Genomic DNA, 19,088 nt, shown 5'->3' with positions numbered 1-19,088 from the left:
TCTTTCTGGTGCCCGACAGGCAGTTAGCCATGTCCTTTTTAAGGCTCCCAGGGCATTTTTAAAAATGTTTCTCTAAGGCATTTATTTGGTGTTTGAGTTACTTGTTTACGCACGTCTTCTCCAAAAGCTTGTGAACTCCCTGAAGCAGGGGCTGTATTTCATTTATCCTTGTTTTCCCCAGTGTTTAGCACAGTGCCTAGTTATCTGTTAAGGGCCTAGCAAATGTGTTGAATGAGTGAATTCCACACCTTTTAAAGTATTAAAAGGATTGTGTAATCATGATAAATACTGGATATAATAATTGACATCCAACAATTTTTCTCTGAAGTTAGATTAACCTTGTGTGTCACATGAGCAGGTGATTTTTTAAGTGTACGTTCTTTATAAAATCTAATAATATAACTCTTTTGTGACCTAGTACTTCAGAATTTATTGATAGTTATTTCTAAATTCACCTTAATGCTTCTTCTTCCTTTCCTTCCTTTTTTTTTGAAAAAAAATTTAGCCTTCTCATTTACACTATTTTTACTCAGTAAATGTTAGTACTCATCTCCCTCCTTTGACCAGAGGAATATTAATGTCGGTGGGGAAAAGATTTGCAGTCACAAAGGTTCCTACACGCACCATCCATCACTGTCAGCCCAGGATACCATGGTTTAGTGGTTGCTGTCCTGTGTAGTTTGGGGAATTAGGTAATAATAACACGTAATATAACAACAATAATAGTTGACACCTACTGAGTGCTTATACTGCATCAAACACTGTTTTAAGTTACATATATGTATTTTTTCAGGTAGCCTGTACAATAGTTCTGTAGGGTAGTTATTGTCTCCACTTTATAGATAGGGAAACTGAGGCATAGAAAGGGTAAGTACCTTGCCCAGTGTTACACTAGCAGTAGAGGGTAGAGCTAGAATTTAACCCAATTTCAGCAAATTCCAGAGCTCTCAGTCTTAAGCCCCCTGTACCGTTTATAAAGGAAGGAGGGAATGCAAGATGCTGTCCAACATTTGCATATGAGAACTTTGTTCCAAAGTTGCATTTTCTTACCCACAGAAAACTTCAGACACTTTCCTTTCATCTTTGAAAGTTTCAGGTAGATACTGCCTCTCAAGCCTAGAGACTTAACCATTCTTCACCCTAATATCATAGGGGTTGATTTGTTTATGTTTTTGTCTTTTCATGTCATAATAAAATACATATTAATAATTATGTTTATCTGGATGTAATATTAGTAACATCAACAAAATGCTATTACCTTAATTCTCAGGAGGACAGGACCGTTTACAAATGCGTTATTCTAACAGTTACTTTGTTTTATGATAGGTAAAATGGACTTTTTGGTCTTGAAACATATTGAAACATACATACACATTTTTAATGACTTGGCTTGTTTCTCATGACAAGTGTTGGCAACATTCTCAGACCCAAACCTAATAGACGTTGTTTTAGTACAAATAACTCCATATCTAACTGGCAAGAGCTTTCATTAATTAATAAATTTGTATCTATAGAGTTGATATGACTGCATGGTATATGACATTTTTTAAATGGCAGGGCACTTGAAGATAAGGGGGGTTAAAAGGTGGCTGTGACACTCTGGAAAACAGTGTGGAGGTTCCTCAAAAAATTATCAATAGAAGTACCTTATGACCCAGCAATAGCACTGCTAGGGGTTTATCCAAGGGATACAGAAGTGCTGATGCATAGGAGCACATGTACCCCAATGTTCATAGCAGCACTGTCAACAATAACCAAAACATGGGAAGAGCCTAAATGCCCATCACCTGATGAGTGGATTAAGAAGATGTGGTTTATATATACAATGGAGTATTACATGGCAATGAGAAAGAATGAAATATGGCCATTTGTAGGAAAGTGGATGGACCTCGAGGGTGTCATGCTAAGCAAAATAAGTCAGGCGGAGAAGGACAGATACCATATGTTTGCACTCATAGGTCTAACAGGAGAACAGGAGAAACCTAACGGAGGACCAGGGGGAGGGGAAGAGGGAAAGAGAGTTGGGGAGAGAGAGGGACGCAAAACTTGAGAGACTATTGAATACTGAAAATGAACTGAGGGTTGAAGGGGGAGGGGGGGAAGAGGTGGTGGTGATGGAGGAGGGCACTTGTTGGGAAGAGCACTGGGTGTTGTATGGAAACCAATTTGACAATAAACTATTTAAAAAAAAAAAAAAAGGTGGGTGTGTTGACGTAGGAAATACCTGGCAAGGGTTGGAAATAAACTTGCATTGGCTTCATTTCCATTAAATTGTATATTGTTTACACCTCAAATGAGTCGTAAACATAATCTAAATTGCTTCTTCCCTATACTATCAAACAGTAATTTCAGATGTATTTGAGGCATATGAGAGCTTTCAGTTGATCTTGTAAGGAACAAAAGATTTGTTTTATTTGGGAAATTTCAAATGCTCTGCTTTTTATATTTTGTAACTAAGAGTTTTGCTTAGTATAATCTCTGCCCAGCACCTGGAAAATAGGGATATTAAGTAACCTAAAGGTCAGCAATAAAAAACTCATAGAGAAATCAGTGATTCCCAAACTTCATAGTGTCAGAACTCCTTTTGCTCTTAAAAATGATTAAGGATCTAGAAAGAGCTTTTGTTTGTGTGGGTTACAACGGTTGATATTTAGCAATATCAATAACTATCAATTTTCTGGGAAATTTAGAAAATATTAATTTAAAGGTAACACTAGGAAACCCATCATATAATACCATAAATATATTTTAATGCAAATAATCATTTTCAAAAAAGTATAAAGAGTTGTATTTTACATTTTGCACGTTTTGACAATATTTGGCTAAATATGGACAGTTGGATTTTCATATTTGCTACTGAATCAGCCCATTGAATATGTTCCTTTGGTTGAAGTATATAAAGAAAACCCAGGTTTACTTAGAGATATAATTGGAAAAGAGAGAATTTTAACAGCCTCCTTAAAAGATTGTAGATGTTCTTCTTTAACATTACACTAAAACTTGACAAGTAGTAGTTTCTTAAAGTCTTTCAAGTGTGGAATCTGAAACCACAGCAGTGAACTTTTTATGCTGTTACATTAAAATCCATGGAGATATATATATATACTTTGAATGGATTTTTTTAACAGAGCATAATTTTGTGACATCATGCATTGGTCATTGGAAACATATTCACACAGTGAGTTATATGGACCTTCCAAATGTTGATTCATTTGATTACATAATATCAAAATATAAGGTTATTCATTAACATCACTACTGATCAATCAGAGAAATCTTTAGGTATTGGGAAACTGTCAATCTTACGGTGGCAGATCAAGTTTTTCGAAATTTTTTTTGTTTGAAACTTTAACTTTTGTCACCAACTGCCACAGAATTTCTCCACCTCCACACTATTGTCTGGGGCCAGACAACTGCTTGTTGTGAGCAGCTGCCTATATACATAGAACATTTACCAGTATCTCTGACCACCGACTAGTAGCATCCCACCCCCATCCCCCAGCTGTGAAAACCAAAAATGTCTCCAGTCGTTGCCAAATGTCACTTGGGATGTAAAAGCAGCTCCATTTGAGAACATTGGGCTACTAACACTGTTGGTTGTTTTCTGCCAAATGGCAGGTATACTGTTCATTTGGGAAAATATCTACAGAATATCCAATTTTGAATAACTATAGTTTGTCTCTGCATCCGTCTTTCAATGTAGGCCTTCCTATGGCTTCTAAATAATATTAACTGCACCTATACTTCTTATCACTCACATTTTCTAAATATGTAAATATTATTTTATAAATATTTCAGCTTTGAACTGCCCTATAGATTGTTAAGCATTTCCTTATTAACTATTGTTTTATTAGCAGAACACCAAGGTGGGGTTATTCTTAGAGTAGTTAACTTGCTCTAAATAACAATTTGAAGGAGAATCAGTTTATGTTGTTAAGTACTCAGTGATCCCAGGGATTACAATTCCTACCCCAATGTGTATTCTTTTTATTTCTACCTCTAAATTAACTAGACTTATTGACAGCTGCTGTAAGTATTATAGTGAATTTAGAATATTCTACCTAAAAATATGTGTTAACTTATAGAAGATAGTAATGAGGTTAGAAGAAATCCATACATAGCACTACCTGACTCTGCCATTAACTTACAAAATATTGTTCCCATTCTTAGCAATCCTCTGACCATGGTTTGTTTATAGAGCAGGAATTTTACTATTCTGTCTCATAAAGGCATGAGAAATTACTGTTTGCATAGAAAGTATTTTATATATAAAAAGCATCACAGGAAAGGAACATAATTCTTTACAGCTCAGTCAAAGGTGCACAACCCAGTCTGCCACGACTTCTCTTCTTCCCAAGGTTCTGCTCGAACATAGGTGATTCCTTCCACCGAAAGAGAGAAAACAGGAGTTGAGGAAAGAGATGATGAGTTCAACGTAGACATTATCTTTAGTCATGTATAAGTAAGTGGAGTTATCCACTAGAAGTTGTATTTGTACCTCAAGAAATAGGTCTAAACTAAACTATAGATTTGGGAGTTATCAACATTAGGTGGGAATTGAAACAAGAGATTGAATGAAATTGTACTTGGAAGACATACAGAATGTGAAAAGAGGAGCAAATGAAAAAGAAAGAAGAAAATGAGGGAGAACAAATATGTCATTCTGAGGAGTGCCAGCATTTAAGAGGAGCACAGCAGGGGGACTGAGGTCAGAGAATCTGGTTCTTGAAATAGATGGGGAAATAATTTCCATTGGAAAGTTAGCTCACTGAGGATTTAAAACTGTCCCTTAGATTTATCAATGGGGAGGTCATTGGGGATATTTGAAAAAGTAATATAAGTAGATTCCAAAGGGACAAGGAGTAACTGAGAAATGAAGTTAAGACTGAGAAGAAAGACTGCTCTTGAGAAAGAAGTTTGGCTTTAGAAGGAACAAAAAATACCAGGGAATGTTTCTTTACGATGACAGACACTTGGGCATATTATATATCCAAAGGGAGCAGGGGTGATGGTTGATACAAGAGACTAGAGAAAAATTGATGGAGCAGAGTCTTGTAAAGGGGTGAGGATGGTATTCAAAGATAGGAGAAGGAAATACCTCCCTAAGGACAAAGGCAGCAGAGGGCCAGAGATGCAGGTAAGCTTTTGTCTAAGCAGGAAAATGAGGGATCTTACTCTTAGCTTTGGTTTTCTATGTAAGTTCATTTGCAGAAAAGGGTTTGAAGGTAAATATAATTGTCCCTATCAAGCATCAAATTTTGATTAATTTTTATAAACTTCAATTTTAGGAGTTAAATATCTGAACTAATAATCTCATAGTCCAAAGAATATTTTAACTTTCATGCTTTTAAAAATATCTGTATCTTGTTTACAAAGAATTGCTCTTTCTAAACATAGATAGCTTTTAAGTGAGAAATGTGATCATAATTTTTTGTTTCTCTGGTGTACTGAACCGGGCTTTGTGGGAGAGGAAGAGAGTTTGGAGTGTTTTTATTTGTTTTTGCCTTTTATTTTTAGGACTCAAAATTTTATAAGAGAAAAATATTTATGTATAGAAAATCCTATTTCTGAAATATGACCAAAATGTAGAAGGTTAATAGAAGCTAGCAGGTAAGCAGGAAATTTTTGATGACCATGCATTTGAGTGACACATTCTGTGTTATGAATACAGAAGCCGAAGGACTAATGTCCCTATGGGGAAGTCAGTGAAACAGCTCCTCTGGATTAAAGTATTAGTGGACCAGTTCATCAGGGTGATCTGCTAAAGATGGTACTGAGTTATCTTAATTTGGTTTCTCTCACTAGAGAGAAACTTTATTCATCAAATATTCATAAAGAAATAGGAGAATTTCTGTTATGTTGAGGCCTGGCACACTTATTTATATTCACCAGTTTTTTTTTTTATTATTCATAATCTGTTGTTTTCTCCATGTCTTCCTTGCTACTGGCCATGCTTAGATTGTTTTTTTTAGTTGTTGGAAGCAAAACTCTTCCCCAAAATGATAAGAAGGAACCACAAAGGAGGCAAAACCCAATCTATTTTTCCACCTTTATATTGTCCAGTAAAATATTTGGTAGGTCAGTTAGTTAAAGTAGATAGTAAGCTTCTAAAAGAAAGAAGCCCAAATAATTTCAATAATATTTTTATCACACTTAAAACCCTAAAGGTGAGGGGCTCAGTCTCTTCTTGGAGCAAATCGGCTCCACACTTTATTCAGGGACCTAGGTTGCTTCCATGTTGTTCATTCTCTTCTTTTAAGAAGTCCTTATGTGCTTGGTTGGATTTGGGTCACCACTACCCCTGCCTTCCAGCTTGTGGGAAAGAAGGAAGTGGAAGGCAAGCGATTTCCTTTAAACCAGATGACCCAGGACCTGTTCATATCACTCCTGCCTCCAATGCACTGACAAGAATTTACTCACATAGCGATATCTAACTGTAAGAGAAGGTAAACTTCTGTGACTCTTGAAGAACAAAAGAATGGATTTTGGCATCACCTCAGTGGGCTAGCAGTATTAAAACCACTGGCCAAAAATAGACTTGAAGACTGTCTATACATTTTTTGTTCGAAATACAAAAATTCTTAAAGAGTTGAGCACAGGAATTAGGAGTTGGCTAACTAGAGAATTTAATACCTACTTATTCATTAATCAGTTTTTATTCCAATAGTGGATATTTAAATTCCCAAAGTTGTCCACAGAGTAACTCTGGAAACATCTACTACTGCACCATTTAGGGGCATCTGGTGGCTCAGTTGGTAAAGCATATGACACTTGATCTTGGTGTTGTAAGTTTGAGCCCCCCATTTGTGTAGAAGTCACTTAAAAATTTTAAAAATTAAAAAAGGAAGAAAAATACTGCAGTATTTTAATATTCTAGTTTTTTATATTTAAGCAAAATCTTTTTGATGTTTGAATCTTACACAAAATGTTGGTAGAGATTTTGCATTCACCCACAGTCACCTTAATAATTCATTTATTTTCTGTCTGGGACTCTAATCAGATCGAGGGGTAAAGAAGCAGAGCACTTCTGAGGTTCAGAGGCACCTCACTATGATCTAGGATCTTTTTTAAATTGGATAGGCATGGAGTCGGAGACCTTCCAATATATCATCACTCAGTTCATTGAGCCAAAGATTTCTTGGAAATTGGAACATGGCAGAGATACATACATCAGTTGTTTTATTTTTATGAGCTACAAGTTGGCATAAATGATAATAAAACTACTTTTTAGAAAGTGACTTAGGCCAGCACATCGAAGTCAGACCATCTAGTAAAATTCAGAATTAATGTTATGGCCACTAACATGGGATTTTTTTAGTCTGAAGAGTAAACTGAGGTGTTTTCACTTTATTTGTATATATATAATTTGTGTTTGTGTATCTAGCTAGCTATAGAGAGATCCTAAGAGAATTGAGAGAACTCTAAGGACTGTCAAAATGCTTCATGAAAAGGTGTTACTGCCCCTATCTTCATCCTCACTAGAACTGTGCCTTTAATATTTATGCAGTGCATTTACAACTACTGATTATGTAGGCAATTTGCATGACAGTGTATTGTGTGCTGTAAAGGACACAAATGCATACTGCATGATCCTTCAAAGAACTTCTCATTGTAGTGGAGGAGAGAGAACATAATACACATTAAAAATAATAAAAGTACATGAAGCAAGTTCTTCAGATAACGATGTATATTTAGATACACATACTTGGATCCTAAGAGATGGCAATTACAAGGCATTAATTTATATGAGTCCAAAGAAGGTAAGAATCACTTTGGGGCAGAATCATGGGAAAGATAGTCTTCATGTAAACTACATTGGTATAAGGAAGGCACTTTCAGAGGAAGAAAATGTAGTCAACAAAGGTATATAGATTTAAGGTGCATATCACATGTTTGAGAAGCTAATCTGGTAAAGATGGAAGTTACACATAGAGATAAGGCTAGACTAGTATATTGAAGTCAGAGTATGAAGCATTTCTTAAAGCCAGAATAAAAAATTTGGATTTTTGTTGTTGTTTTTGAGACACCGGGAAACCATTGAAGGTTTCCGAGTAGACAATGTTAGAAGTAACTCCTGCAGCTAATCTGCACAGAACAGGTCAAAAGAAGGAAGGGAGCCCATTAGAAAGTGATTGTAACAATGGGGACCCAGGATGGTGGGACCCTGATAAAAAGCAAGGTTGAAAAAAGAAAAGATAGATTGGAAAGACATTACCTCAATGATGTTAGGTGAGGGAAAAGAAAGAAATGTGAGGAAATGTTCTGAGATCTTCGGTCTGAATTACACTGGCAGTATAGTCCTGCTGCCAGAAGTGCTGAGTAGGAGCTAATAGTGGAAATTCAAAGGAGAATGCACACTGGGTATTAGAAGATGGTAAGTGATGGATCTGGAGGTGCAGATTTTGCCTACAAATTATAAATGAAGCCAAGGAAGTAGGGAATGTGAATAAGCTAAGGAAGGGGGTAGACAAAGAGAAGTCACTAAGATGAAACTCCATACCTGGTGGGAGGACCAAAACACGCCTTCAAAGAGATAATGAGAGAGAGGTACAGAGAACCAGCAAAGCCAGAAAGGGCAGGGTCCAAAGAAATAGACCAGAATCTTTTAGGGGCAGAGAGACAAAGAGATTTTCAGAAAGAAGAAGGTGGTCAGCTGTGAAGGCCAAGGAGAACAAGAACCAACAAAACATTGTGCTTGACTATTTATTAGGGAGAAGGGGCGGGGAGAGAGACCAGCACAGACAGAGACACATTCCGTTTATTAAATGTCTCCAGTAGATTCTTTTACATCCATGATTTTATTTCTTCCTTGAAGTAAGATCATGTCCTGCCCTTTTAGATAAGGAAACAAACACAAAACTTAGATTATCTGGGTTCAGGATTCAAACCCAGGACATGAATCATTTTACTGTATCAGGGAGGAGGTCATCTGTAAAAGAAATGGCAAACTGTGGGCTGTGATCTGCTGTTGTCTTTTGAATGCTGCTAGGATAATGAGACCACCCACCATTGGGTATAAGGATTTTTTGGCTTTATTCTCATAGATTTTTGGTTGGAAGGGTTCTTTGAGTTTATCTCATTGCATAGATTAGAAACTGAGGCTTGGAGTCCTTAAAGGCTTACTTAAAATATGATCAAACGTGGTTCTAGAAACTCAAAAGCCTTGACTCTGCTTTTACACTTTGTCCTCTCAGATATAACAGGTGATATTTGTGTGTGTCTCATCAAAACCCGAACTCCCAAGTTTGCTCTCTGGTAACTCAGTGTCATTTCAGGTAGACAAGGCCTACTGTTAAAATGCCTTTGGTAGATAGTAAGTGTTCGAGGAAGTGGAGTTGATTAATTTTATGTTCATACCCTGTAAGTCTCTTTCCCTTTTAATTAATTCTGTCAGATACCATGGACAAGAGGGCATGCAAGTCCTAAGTATCTGAGGACATTTCTGTTTTTTGTACAATGAGCTTTTATTTGCTTTAATGAGAAAAGGAGAGAAGACTTAAGTGCAGTCTGTTTTATATTCTTTTCAAATGACTATTTCGCATAGAGTATCTGTAGCTTTGTTTTTATTTAATTTTCTTTCTAAGGGGGATAGAAACTACAAATACACAAAGTCAACATAAACCAGTACTTCTACTCAGGGACAAATTATCTGAAGTGGGGGCAAAGGTTCAAGTCATACAGTTAAAAAAAAAATACTCCTACATTGGCATAAAACAAAGACGGGAGAAAAATCCATGTACTTTCCTCAGTATCTTAAGTGTGTTTTCATAACCCACCTGCCTCTTTAATTCACTGGCTCATTCCACCTGCTTCTCCTCGTGTATTTAAGGACTTACGTGTTAGGGTAGTTGATAGATGAGACCTGGGTTCATGGCTCACATGTGCTGCTTTGTGTTTATTCCAGACCTTTGATGAATGTGTAGCTGAGGGCGGCTCAGACTGTGCTCCGGAGAAGCTCTGGCTTCAAATCCCATTCTTCTGTGGCCACAGCTCGGAATGCTGGTAGGCAGATAACGTTAGCTTAAATTGATGCTCTTCTTTGTTTTCTCTGTCATCTGTATTTCACAAGTGTGAATGTATTCGTCAGTGGCTGGGTATAGGGAAATTAGTGAAAGACCAGACTAAAAATAACATGTAATTGAGTAATTTCTATTTTATGGTTACCGTTAAGTACATTGAAAAGCTTCTTCATACATCTTATCCTTGCAATGTTTTCTCAGATGCTGTTTTTTTATTTATTTTTTTTTAGTTTATTTATTTATTTTGAGAGGGAGACAGAATCCCATGCAGGCCCATTTGTAATGTCAGCGCAGAGCCCGATGTAGGGCTCCAGCCCATGAATTGTGAGATCATGACCCAAGCCAAGACCAAGAATCGGATACTTAACTCAGCCACTCAGGCACACCCCCATCAGATGCTGGTTTTTATTTTTTTGTTTTTGGTGTTACATGTTTTACTCTATTCCAGCAGAGCTCTTCATTAGAGGTCAGGGGTTATTTCATAAACCTCATTTTCTCCTAAGCTTATTGTTTTACCCATTCATTTTAGATCAAGAAAAGGTTTAGTGGGTAATCATTCACCGGGTTTTACTGTTAACTGACTTTTTACTTTGAGAGAAGCCAAGATTATGGTTGTGGTTTAGTTTATCAATAAATGTGGGGTGGAAAATAAAAGATATTTTATCTTTAATAAAGAGTTTATGTCCTCAGAATGTGCAGAGTTTTCCATTTTAAAAAAAAGGTGCATTTTCATATTTGTTTGTTCTAATCACTCATTTTAATAGGAGAAGTAGAGTACCTTTCTTAAAACTGTGATGAGGGGGTCCCTGGGTGGCTCAGTCAGTTGAACATCTGACTTCGGCTCAGGTCAAAATCTCACAGTTTGAGGGTTCGAGCCCTGTGTCGGGCTCTGTGCTGACAGCTCAGAGCCTGGAGCCTGCTTCTGATTCTGTGTCTCCCTCTCTCTCTGCCCCTCCACAGCTCATGCTCTGTCTCACTCTGTCTCTCAAAAATAAGTAAATGTAAAAAATACATAAAAAATATAAACTGTGATGAGAGAAATGCAAGGAATGCCTTCATTCTTTTCCTCATTATTTGAAACATGTTACTGGATCACTGTGAACCTTCAGGTCTTACTTAATAGATTTTTCAAGGCATAATAACAGCATAATCAGTGTAGGAAGAACATCTCAATTTTTATTCATTTCATTAGAACAGGGATTGGCAGATTACAACCTGGAGACCAAATTTGGCACATCACTTGTTTTTATAAAGTTTTGTTGGAACACAGCCATCTCCATGTGTTTACTTATTATCTGTTTTTATGCTGCAAGAGCAAAGTTAAGTAATTGTGACCGAGAACATATGGCCCGCAAAGCCTAAGGGTGTTTACTCTCTGGCACTTACAGAAGAAGTTTGCCAACCCCGCCTTAGAGCAATAAAGGGTATTCTTACTCTTTTGGGCATTAATAGAAGATTTTAATTGAACTTCTTTAATATGTTTCATAGAGTCATAAACTGGGAGGGACCTTCAAAATCAAGTACCCCTCCCCCCACCAAGGACATTAATAAAAGAGCATTAAGGCTTTGGATGGACCTGTGTTTGTTTTCTCCATAATATGCAGGGTCAGAGGCATCAAAAGTTCTTAGCAGATTTCACAGCCAGGTTTTTAATTCCTTTTCTTTGGTTTTAGGAATGTGGGAAGCAGGTGGGCCATGGATCAAGCCAAGTATAACCTGATTAATGAGTACTTTCTGGTGGGAGTTACTGAAGAGCTTGAAGATTTCATCATGTTGCTGGAGGCGGCTCTGCCCCGGTTCTTCAGGGGCGCTACGGAACTCTATCGTACAGGTATATGAAGGATGAGTCTCTTCTTTAAGCTCTTTTAACTTTATTGCAACTTGAAAAATCTGTGTGATTTTGGTTTTCTTGAGTAAAACACAAGAAATAAGGCCAGGAAAGCAGGTATATTACCTGTTTCTTCTTACCACTTTCAATACAAAACAGTGCCTGGCACACACACACAAATATTTTTTGAGTAAATAAACATGCATTAGATGATAATTAGAAGGTGTTTGTAGGAATCGTGGAAAAATGTGATCCACAGAATCAGCCTTAGTTAGAAATGTGTAATATTAACTAAAGGCAGATGCCGAACGTTATGACCATATTGCACCTTAGACCTACTTGCCCAATGCTGTTTAAAGTAGGGGTGGGCTGGTGAGGCCCGGTCCATTCAGGGTGATCAGCGTGCGCCATGTTTGTCGTGGTAAGTGTGCTTCAGCAGCCTCCACAGGATGACCTATCTGAAGGTGACAGGCTCTGGTCCAGTCTCATTCTGATTTTTTCCCTCTTCTTTGGTAAGATGCAATATAGCGACTCTTCTAGAGTATGCATATACCTTAGCTTCTAACCCATAGAGAATGTAGGTTATGGTAAAATTAGTATTAAGTTTGAAAATAGATTCTTTATCATATTTTTAAAAATAAACTAGTCAGAACACCAGGCATTTGAGAATACAGCAGGTAAGGTGACAGCCTACACTATACTAAGTGGCAGTCCTTTTTTTTATTATTTGACAGCTAATTAAGTCTGTAACAGGTTAAGGATTTACATTATAAAGGAATAAATCACAGTTCTAGTATGATTAGGGCACCATCTTTGTCTGCATGAAATTAATGCAAGGCCATTACGTTGCCCCCCTTCAGTGCGCCACAGTGACTCCATCCGTCTCTTCACATGAAGAAGGATCCATCTTTTGTGTGTTCTCACAAGTATTTACCTCTTCTCTTTTCTCCTCTGTAAGTAGGAAAGAAATCTCATCTTAGAAAAACCACGGAGAAGAAGCTCCCCACTAAACAAACCATTGCAAAGCTGCAGCAATCTGACATATGGAAAATGGAGAATGAGTTCTATGAGTTTGCCTTGGAGCAGTTCCAGTTCATCCGAGCCCACGCCGTACGAGAAAAAGACGGAGACCTCTACATCCTCGCACAGAACTTTTTCTATGAGAAGATTTACCCTAAATCGAACTGAGTATGGGTTGTGACTGTTAGATTCTTGAACTGAAACCTTGACTCTGTCTTCACCTTAGCTCTCAGCTCCACAGCTCGGTTGCTGACAGGTGTGTGAGAGAATTCGTATTGAGCCAGGTTAGGAAACGGACACACCGAGGAAGTGGATTCTGGCTGGTGAGTTTCAGTGGCCTAAGAAGTTTAAGTTTCAGCCTTTCTTCCTTTCTTCCTTTCTTTCCTTTCTTTCCTTTCTTCTCTTTTCTTTCTTTTCTTTTTTTCTTTCTTTCTTTCTTTTCTCCCCCTGGTTAAATTTTCATGGGAGTTTTAACCTCCTGCCTGGAAAAAGCCTACACATCACCTAAAAATAAACACATAGGTCTAATCAGAGCATCTAATCCGATGCTCTCTTTCTGATAAAACATTTTTTTTTTTCAACTAACAATGAATGAAGATGAATCCATTTGCTACTTCCACCTTCACCTGGAGGTTCAAGATACACACCTCTACTGAATAGTGTTATTAACTGTTGGGCAGTGTGTGCTTTGTTTCTGTGAATCCTGTCTCATGGAATTTATTGGAATGTTTGATCCTGTTTGCTAAGAATGTCTCTGCTGTAGTTGGAATTGCCCATACTTATGTAGGTCATTTTAATATTCTTAAAAAAAAAAAAAAGATCATTAGTGTTAAAAACCAGTTTTAAAAGAATCAAAGCAGTATTTCTCATTCCTGTCTCCCCAGTATTTCTCATGTGGGGAGACACTTCAAAGGCTTCCACACATTACTATCAAAAAAGTAAGCTTAGTATTTGTTCCCCCGTGGGTTATTGTAAAGTAGTAAATTGACATTGGGGACTCCATATTACAACTCCGTTAGTGAGCTGTGGGATGGGTAGGACTTTCCTACTTCTTCTGTACTTTTACTTGTGGACTATTTTTACTAAGGTGCTTTATAAGGTGTTTTAAAGCATTGCATTTACAAAAAAGAAAGGAAATGCTGTAAATATTGCATATTTTATGTTTTTGGACCAAAAGGTTATAAGTAATTAGATAAAAGTGGTTTTGCACCAGTTTTATTATGTCAAGTAAAATCATCAGACCTACTGTTCTTGTAGTTCTCATTTAATTTTACTATTAAGACGTCACTGAAATGAACTTCAGTACCTTTCAATTTTGATACACAGTACGTTATTCATAATTGGAGCAGTAGTTTTAGTGAGAAGAGTACTGGACAGGGAGTCAAAATTTGATTTCTGGTCCTGGCTCTGCTCCTTATCAGCTGTGTGATCTTGGGCAAGTCACTTAACCTCTCTTTGCCTCAATGTCCTAATCTTGAAATGAGGATATTAATACCTGCTGTACCTACCTCACAGGGGTGTTGTGAGGATTACCTGAGATGGCATGGGAAAGCACTTTGGAAACTGTCACGCGCTATATAAACACAAGGTATTACGGACACATCATTAATGTATGGTTTCGTACCATTCATTTTTTAACAAAGAAAGGGAAAAGTTCACTTATAAGCTGGTTGGGGAAAAAGTGAATCTTGATAGAAATTTGTGTTTAATAAATATCTTCTCTGTTTTATCATCCCTGTTTCAACAACTATGGAAATATGAAACACCTGTGAACTCTTAAGATTCATGAACAGCTGCTTGAGTTCAGGAGGCTCCCTATTTGAAAAAGACTGCGTTAGCTGACTCAGGGCAGGGTAACATTTGCTCTTCAAATTTGGGAGATTTGTCTGTTTTTATTTTCCATTACCATTCAGAAATGGTAGCTCTTTTTTTTTTACCTCTGGTTGTTAAGGTATATTTTGCAGAGTTTAATTTCCCTGTACATTCTTTGCCATCTTCCCCTTCTTAGAGTAACCAAGATAAAGATTTTTAGAAACGTTTTCTAAAAGAATAATCTTTACTATGTTTAGTTTAAGTAAATACTATGCCTGAACAAGTCCTCACAAACCAGGCAGACGTTTCAGGCAGACTACTTTAACGGTGATTAGTTGTATGGGAGGTGAGGGGAGATCACCACTTATCAAAAAACATGAACAGATTTAAAGAAAAGCTAAAGGAAGTGGTGGAAAGAATCAGTTTAGCACTGTTCCCTCCCACCACCAGTAATAGAATATTTAGAGAAGGTCAACAGGCGTACTTTTCTTACTTGGCTCTCTTTCTTTTTTGTGTATTTATTAACTTTTACAGATATTTGTTGAAAATCTTTACAAATTATTCTCTTGCCCAAAAGGAAAGCACCACTTCAGGTGAGGTGTTTGACATTTGTTCTGCTAAGGAACCCCCAGGTTATTCTTGGAGTACATGCTAAAATTTTCTTGAGGTGCGTTAACTCTTAGGAGTAGTATGCAGTGCCCTCCACCATAGGTTCAGTCAGCTTTTCCTTTAAAGGTCTAGAGAGTAAATATTTCAGGCTTTGCAGTCTGTACAGTCCCTGTCAGAACTACTCAACTCTTGTCATGTCAGCACAAAAGCAATGACAGACAACACATAAATCAGTGTCAATGGCTGTGTTCCAATAAAACTTTATTACAAAAGCAGGTGACATGCCAGATAGGGACTATGGGTTATAGTTTACCAACCCTGAATCGATCATTATTTATGGAAAAGTCATTTTTAAATCTGTATTCTAGTGACTTAAAAGGGTTTATATACTTCCAAAAGCTCCTAACTTCTATTCAAAGAGTATCTTTCTCCTTCAGACGGTCTCTCCCGCAGATTTCATAAACTTTTATGACTTAAGATTGCTTCCAGGTGAGCATGTTTTCTTTTCCAGTTTAACAGTTCAGAATAGAGGGGTTTATTCTATCATATTGCAGGATGGGTTAGATACAAGTCCGTTTGGTCCAATACAGTCCTAGGAGTCTGACAAGCACAGAGTCCTCGTAATACCCAACTTTATAATAAAAAAGAACCACTGAGACAATAATGTATTTTTTAAAAGTGGCAAATGTGGTTTTCTTTTTTCAGCCTTTGCGCTTTTCAGTATTTTGACCATAGGGAATTTTTTTTTATATAATACAAAAGCAGATTAACCACTCTGAATTTTAAAAGATGATGTTATGTGTGTGTATGTGTGTGTGCGTATATATTATACATCTGTGTTTATTTCCTAAACGAGGAAAAAGTGCTTTTTTTTGGTTCAACTTGTATCAATTCCTGTTTTCTAGTTGCTGTGAAATGGCAACTGTTGATAAATTATTGTGACTGTTTTAAAATGTAATGGGGAGGATATATTTTGGGTTTACGGAGCTTTAATCTGTAAAGTATCACTTAAATATATCTGATAGCAACACTTAACATATTGCATGGGGATTACTTTTCTATCATCCAGACCCATTTGTGCAACTTTGAACATACTGGGTGCTTCTGAATTCTTGATGATTGGGTTTCAATTGTTGAAAATCAGAGAACTTAAACTTACTGACTTTTAAATGTTAAATTTTATTTTCTAGTCTTAAAATTCAGTTAATGCCTATAATTTGAAATCTGTTGTTGCTCTTTCTCGATATATGTCTATTGGAAATTCCTAAAATTGTTAGTGCCATCAGTGATTTACAAACAGTATTTTGATATTACAGATGATTTGCTCATTGTATTTGCCTAGTTAGAAAGAAAATAGTTTGTAGACAACAATTCTCTTTTTCTAATAAAATAAAATAAAAGTTCCTAAAAGCACTAGAGGATTTAACTAAAGGCTGGTTCCCAAGTGCATAGCTGGTATTTTAATTTATATTCAAATTCTACATAGAGAACATCTGTATAAGCCACCTCCCTGGGTCTTCCCATCGATCATTTCCAAACACACCTACAGTCCTAGAAGCCTTTATTAGGAGAAGTACCGTACGGAACCGTAACCTTTTATGAAGTTTGTCCGTAAGAGGCCCAGGCACTTCTACTTTATGATTTGAAATTTTGCCTCTTCATAAATTAGTGCTATTTACTTTGAGAGGGAGCAGGGCGATTGCTGTGGGATGTTTGCATCCATTCGCCCTCTGCAGAATCGCTGCACCATGCCAACCAAACTGCTACTCGGGCAGCCTTTTGAGGGAGAAACATCCCTGTTTCAAATGCACTGCCAATTCAGCTCCCCTGGAGTGGAGCTTACTTTCTGGTTTCCTGCAGCGGGAATTTTAGAGATTGTAGTGGGTGATCAGTTAGTCAGATTCATCCTATAATTTAAGTTCGTGCAGCTTTGTGACCTTTGCAGTACTATTTATAGAAGGACACTGATGGTGATGATCTCTTTAAAACACATTTCTGGTGAGCCTATGATTTAGACCCACTGATGCTGTTGATCTGCTTTTTTGGACAGCTTCTTCCCTAGCTTTGTGTTGAGAGTCAGGAACTTGAGCATCTCTAAAGCATCATTGAATGTAATTTTGAGAAACATGGATTGTGTATTTTGACTTATTTTATGAATGCCACAGACAGCTAAACAGTGCCTTTCTCCCTCACAATCCATGCTAGAAGATGCTCACTCCCTCCTCTGTCTCCGCTTTCTCTCCCCTCTCCCGCCTCCCCCATTCACTTGATTCATTTATGCAATACTGTTTCCAACTTGAAACCATTTTGTCACATCTGTTGGAGAGATAATCACTCCTTTTCCTTAACATTCTGCCAGCTTTCTGTTGTTGAAAAGTGTTTCAGTTGATTACCTAATGCAAAAGCTATAAAATAAACACTCAGTGGGAAGGGGAAAAATGGCTTGGTGTCCTGTTTTAATATTTTCTTCCGTAGCCTTGACACTGATGGACATTTTCCAAGTGGACTCAGTGTTGAATGCCTCAGTTATCATTGCCACCAGAAACGTATGCGTCATCACTGGTCTGTAATGATTTTCTGGCTTATTTGTGACATGCAGACTGACACCCTTTTTGTTTTGTACTTCATCATTAGTATTGAAATGTTCAGATAGAAAATTTACAAGGGATACTTAGGATATACACTTAATTAGAAGAATAAAGGAAATAAGAAAAGGACTATCAACTTAGAATAACAAGGACATTTGAGGAGGGGGAGTTAATCTGATTAACATTTACTGCACAGTGTGGACATGCCCGCAGTGTTTTTGAGAATACACATAGCTAATGATGATGTGGTTTTTTTTGTCCTTAAAGGAGAAACTCTCAGTTACAGATTGTCCATACCCAGCCACTGGCTCACTGTTCTGAGCAAGCCGTTGGTTCTTTTTATATCATGTGGTGCTGTGTTAAATAACGTAGGAGTTCAGTGATAAGTGGAGTTTGGTCTGTACCCACAGAACATGGATTTGAGAGTCAGAAGGGCCTGCCTTTGGCAGTGTGACTTTAGAAGACGGAGAGAACAGTGTTGTGAAGATTGGCTGCGGGGCCCCGACTAACCACCGAGCTTTCCCGTGGCTCTGAGAATCGGGGAGGCAGCTGGCCGGCCCTTCTGACCCTGAAGAGGGTTGTGTCACTTTATAGATGTTTTTATAAATGTTTTTGAATGGCACTGAATTTTACTTTTTACGACAGTTATTATTGCAGTGCCTCTTTACGAGCCTATAATGGATCCCCTTGGTTCCGACACCTGCTCTTGTCTCCATCTACAAATGTCCTGTGAGAGAAGCGGGTGTCGGGAGGTGCCACTCACCGCGCTGAAGGAGACGGGACGTGCATGCTCCGGAAGTGGCTGCGTCCACATGTCCTCTGGGAACAATGTGGACTGCCAACAAGTCCTTGTATAAAGTTCGGGATATCTGGACTCAACTATACTCTGTAAGAAACGAGAACGCTTGCCTCAGTTGTAAATCAGTTGATCATGTTCCAATCCCAGGGTTTCAGGACATCTGAGAAGCAAGCTTAGTACGCAGTGCTGTTGCATCAGCCTTCACGTTCTCACAGTACCCGCATCATCACTACCTGTTTTTTTCATAGAACAAGCTAGTGAGCTTTATTATTCTTATAAAGTAACCTTTGCACCCAGCGAGGGGCTCAAACTCATGACCCCGAGGCCAAGAATCACATGGTCTGCCGACTGAGCGAGGCACAGTCTGTTTCTTAAAGCAGCGGTTAAGCTTTTGGAAATTTCTCTCCGCAGTA

At 37.7% G+C, this 19,088-nt stretch overlaps 1 protein-coding gene across 2 annotated transcripts in view; it reads left to right on the top strand.

Annotated features, from left to right (window-relative positions):
• The window catches only part of HS2ST1 (heparan sulfate 2-O-sulfotransferase 1), a 164,717-nt gene extending 146,990 nt beyond the window's left edge, over positions 1 to 17,727 (top strand). For both annotated transcript variants that reach the window (XM_029946562.1, XM_029946561.1), the window contains 3 exons: positions 9,905 to 10,002; positions 11,693 to 11,850; positions 12,809 to 17,727. In XM_029946562.1, coding sequence (XP_029802422.1) covers positions 9,905 to 10,002; positions 11,693 to 11,850; positions 12,809 to 13,035 — 483 coding nt within the window. In that variant the 3' untranslated portion in view covers positions 13,036 to 17,727. The remainder of the gene's footprint in view (positions 1 to 9,904; positions 10,003 to 11,692; positions 11,851 to 12,808) is intronic.
• Positions 17,728 to 19,088: the final 1,361 nt, after the last annotated feature.

This window comes from Suricata suricatta, chromosome 8 (assembly GCF_006229205.1).
Source record: "Suricata suricatta isolate VVHF042 chromosome 8, meerkat_22Aug2017_6uvM2_HiC, whole genome shotgun sequence".
Lineage (NCBI taxonomy): Eukaryota > Metazoa > Chordata > Mammalia > Carnivora > Herpestidae > Suricata > Suricata suricatta.
The sequence above is the reverse complement of the archived record's forward strand: the minus strand, read 5'-3'. Positions and strand labels throughout refer to the sequence as shown.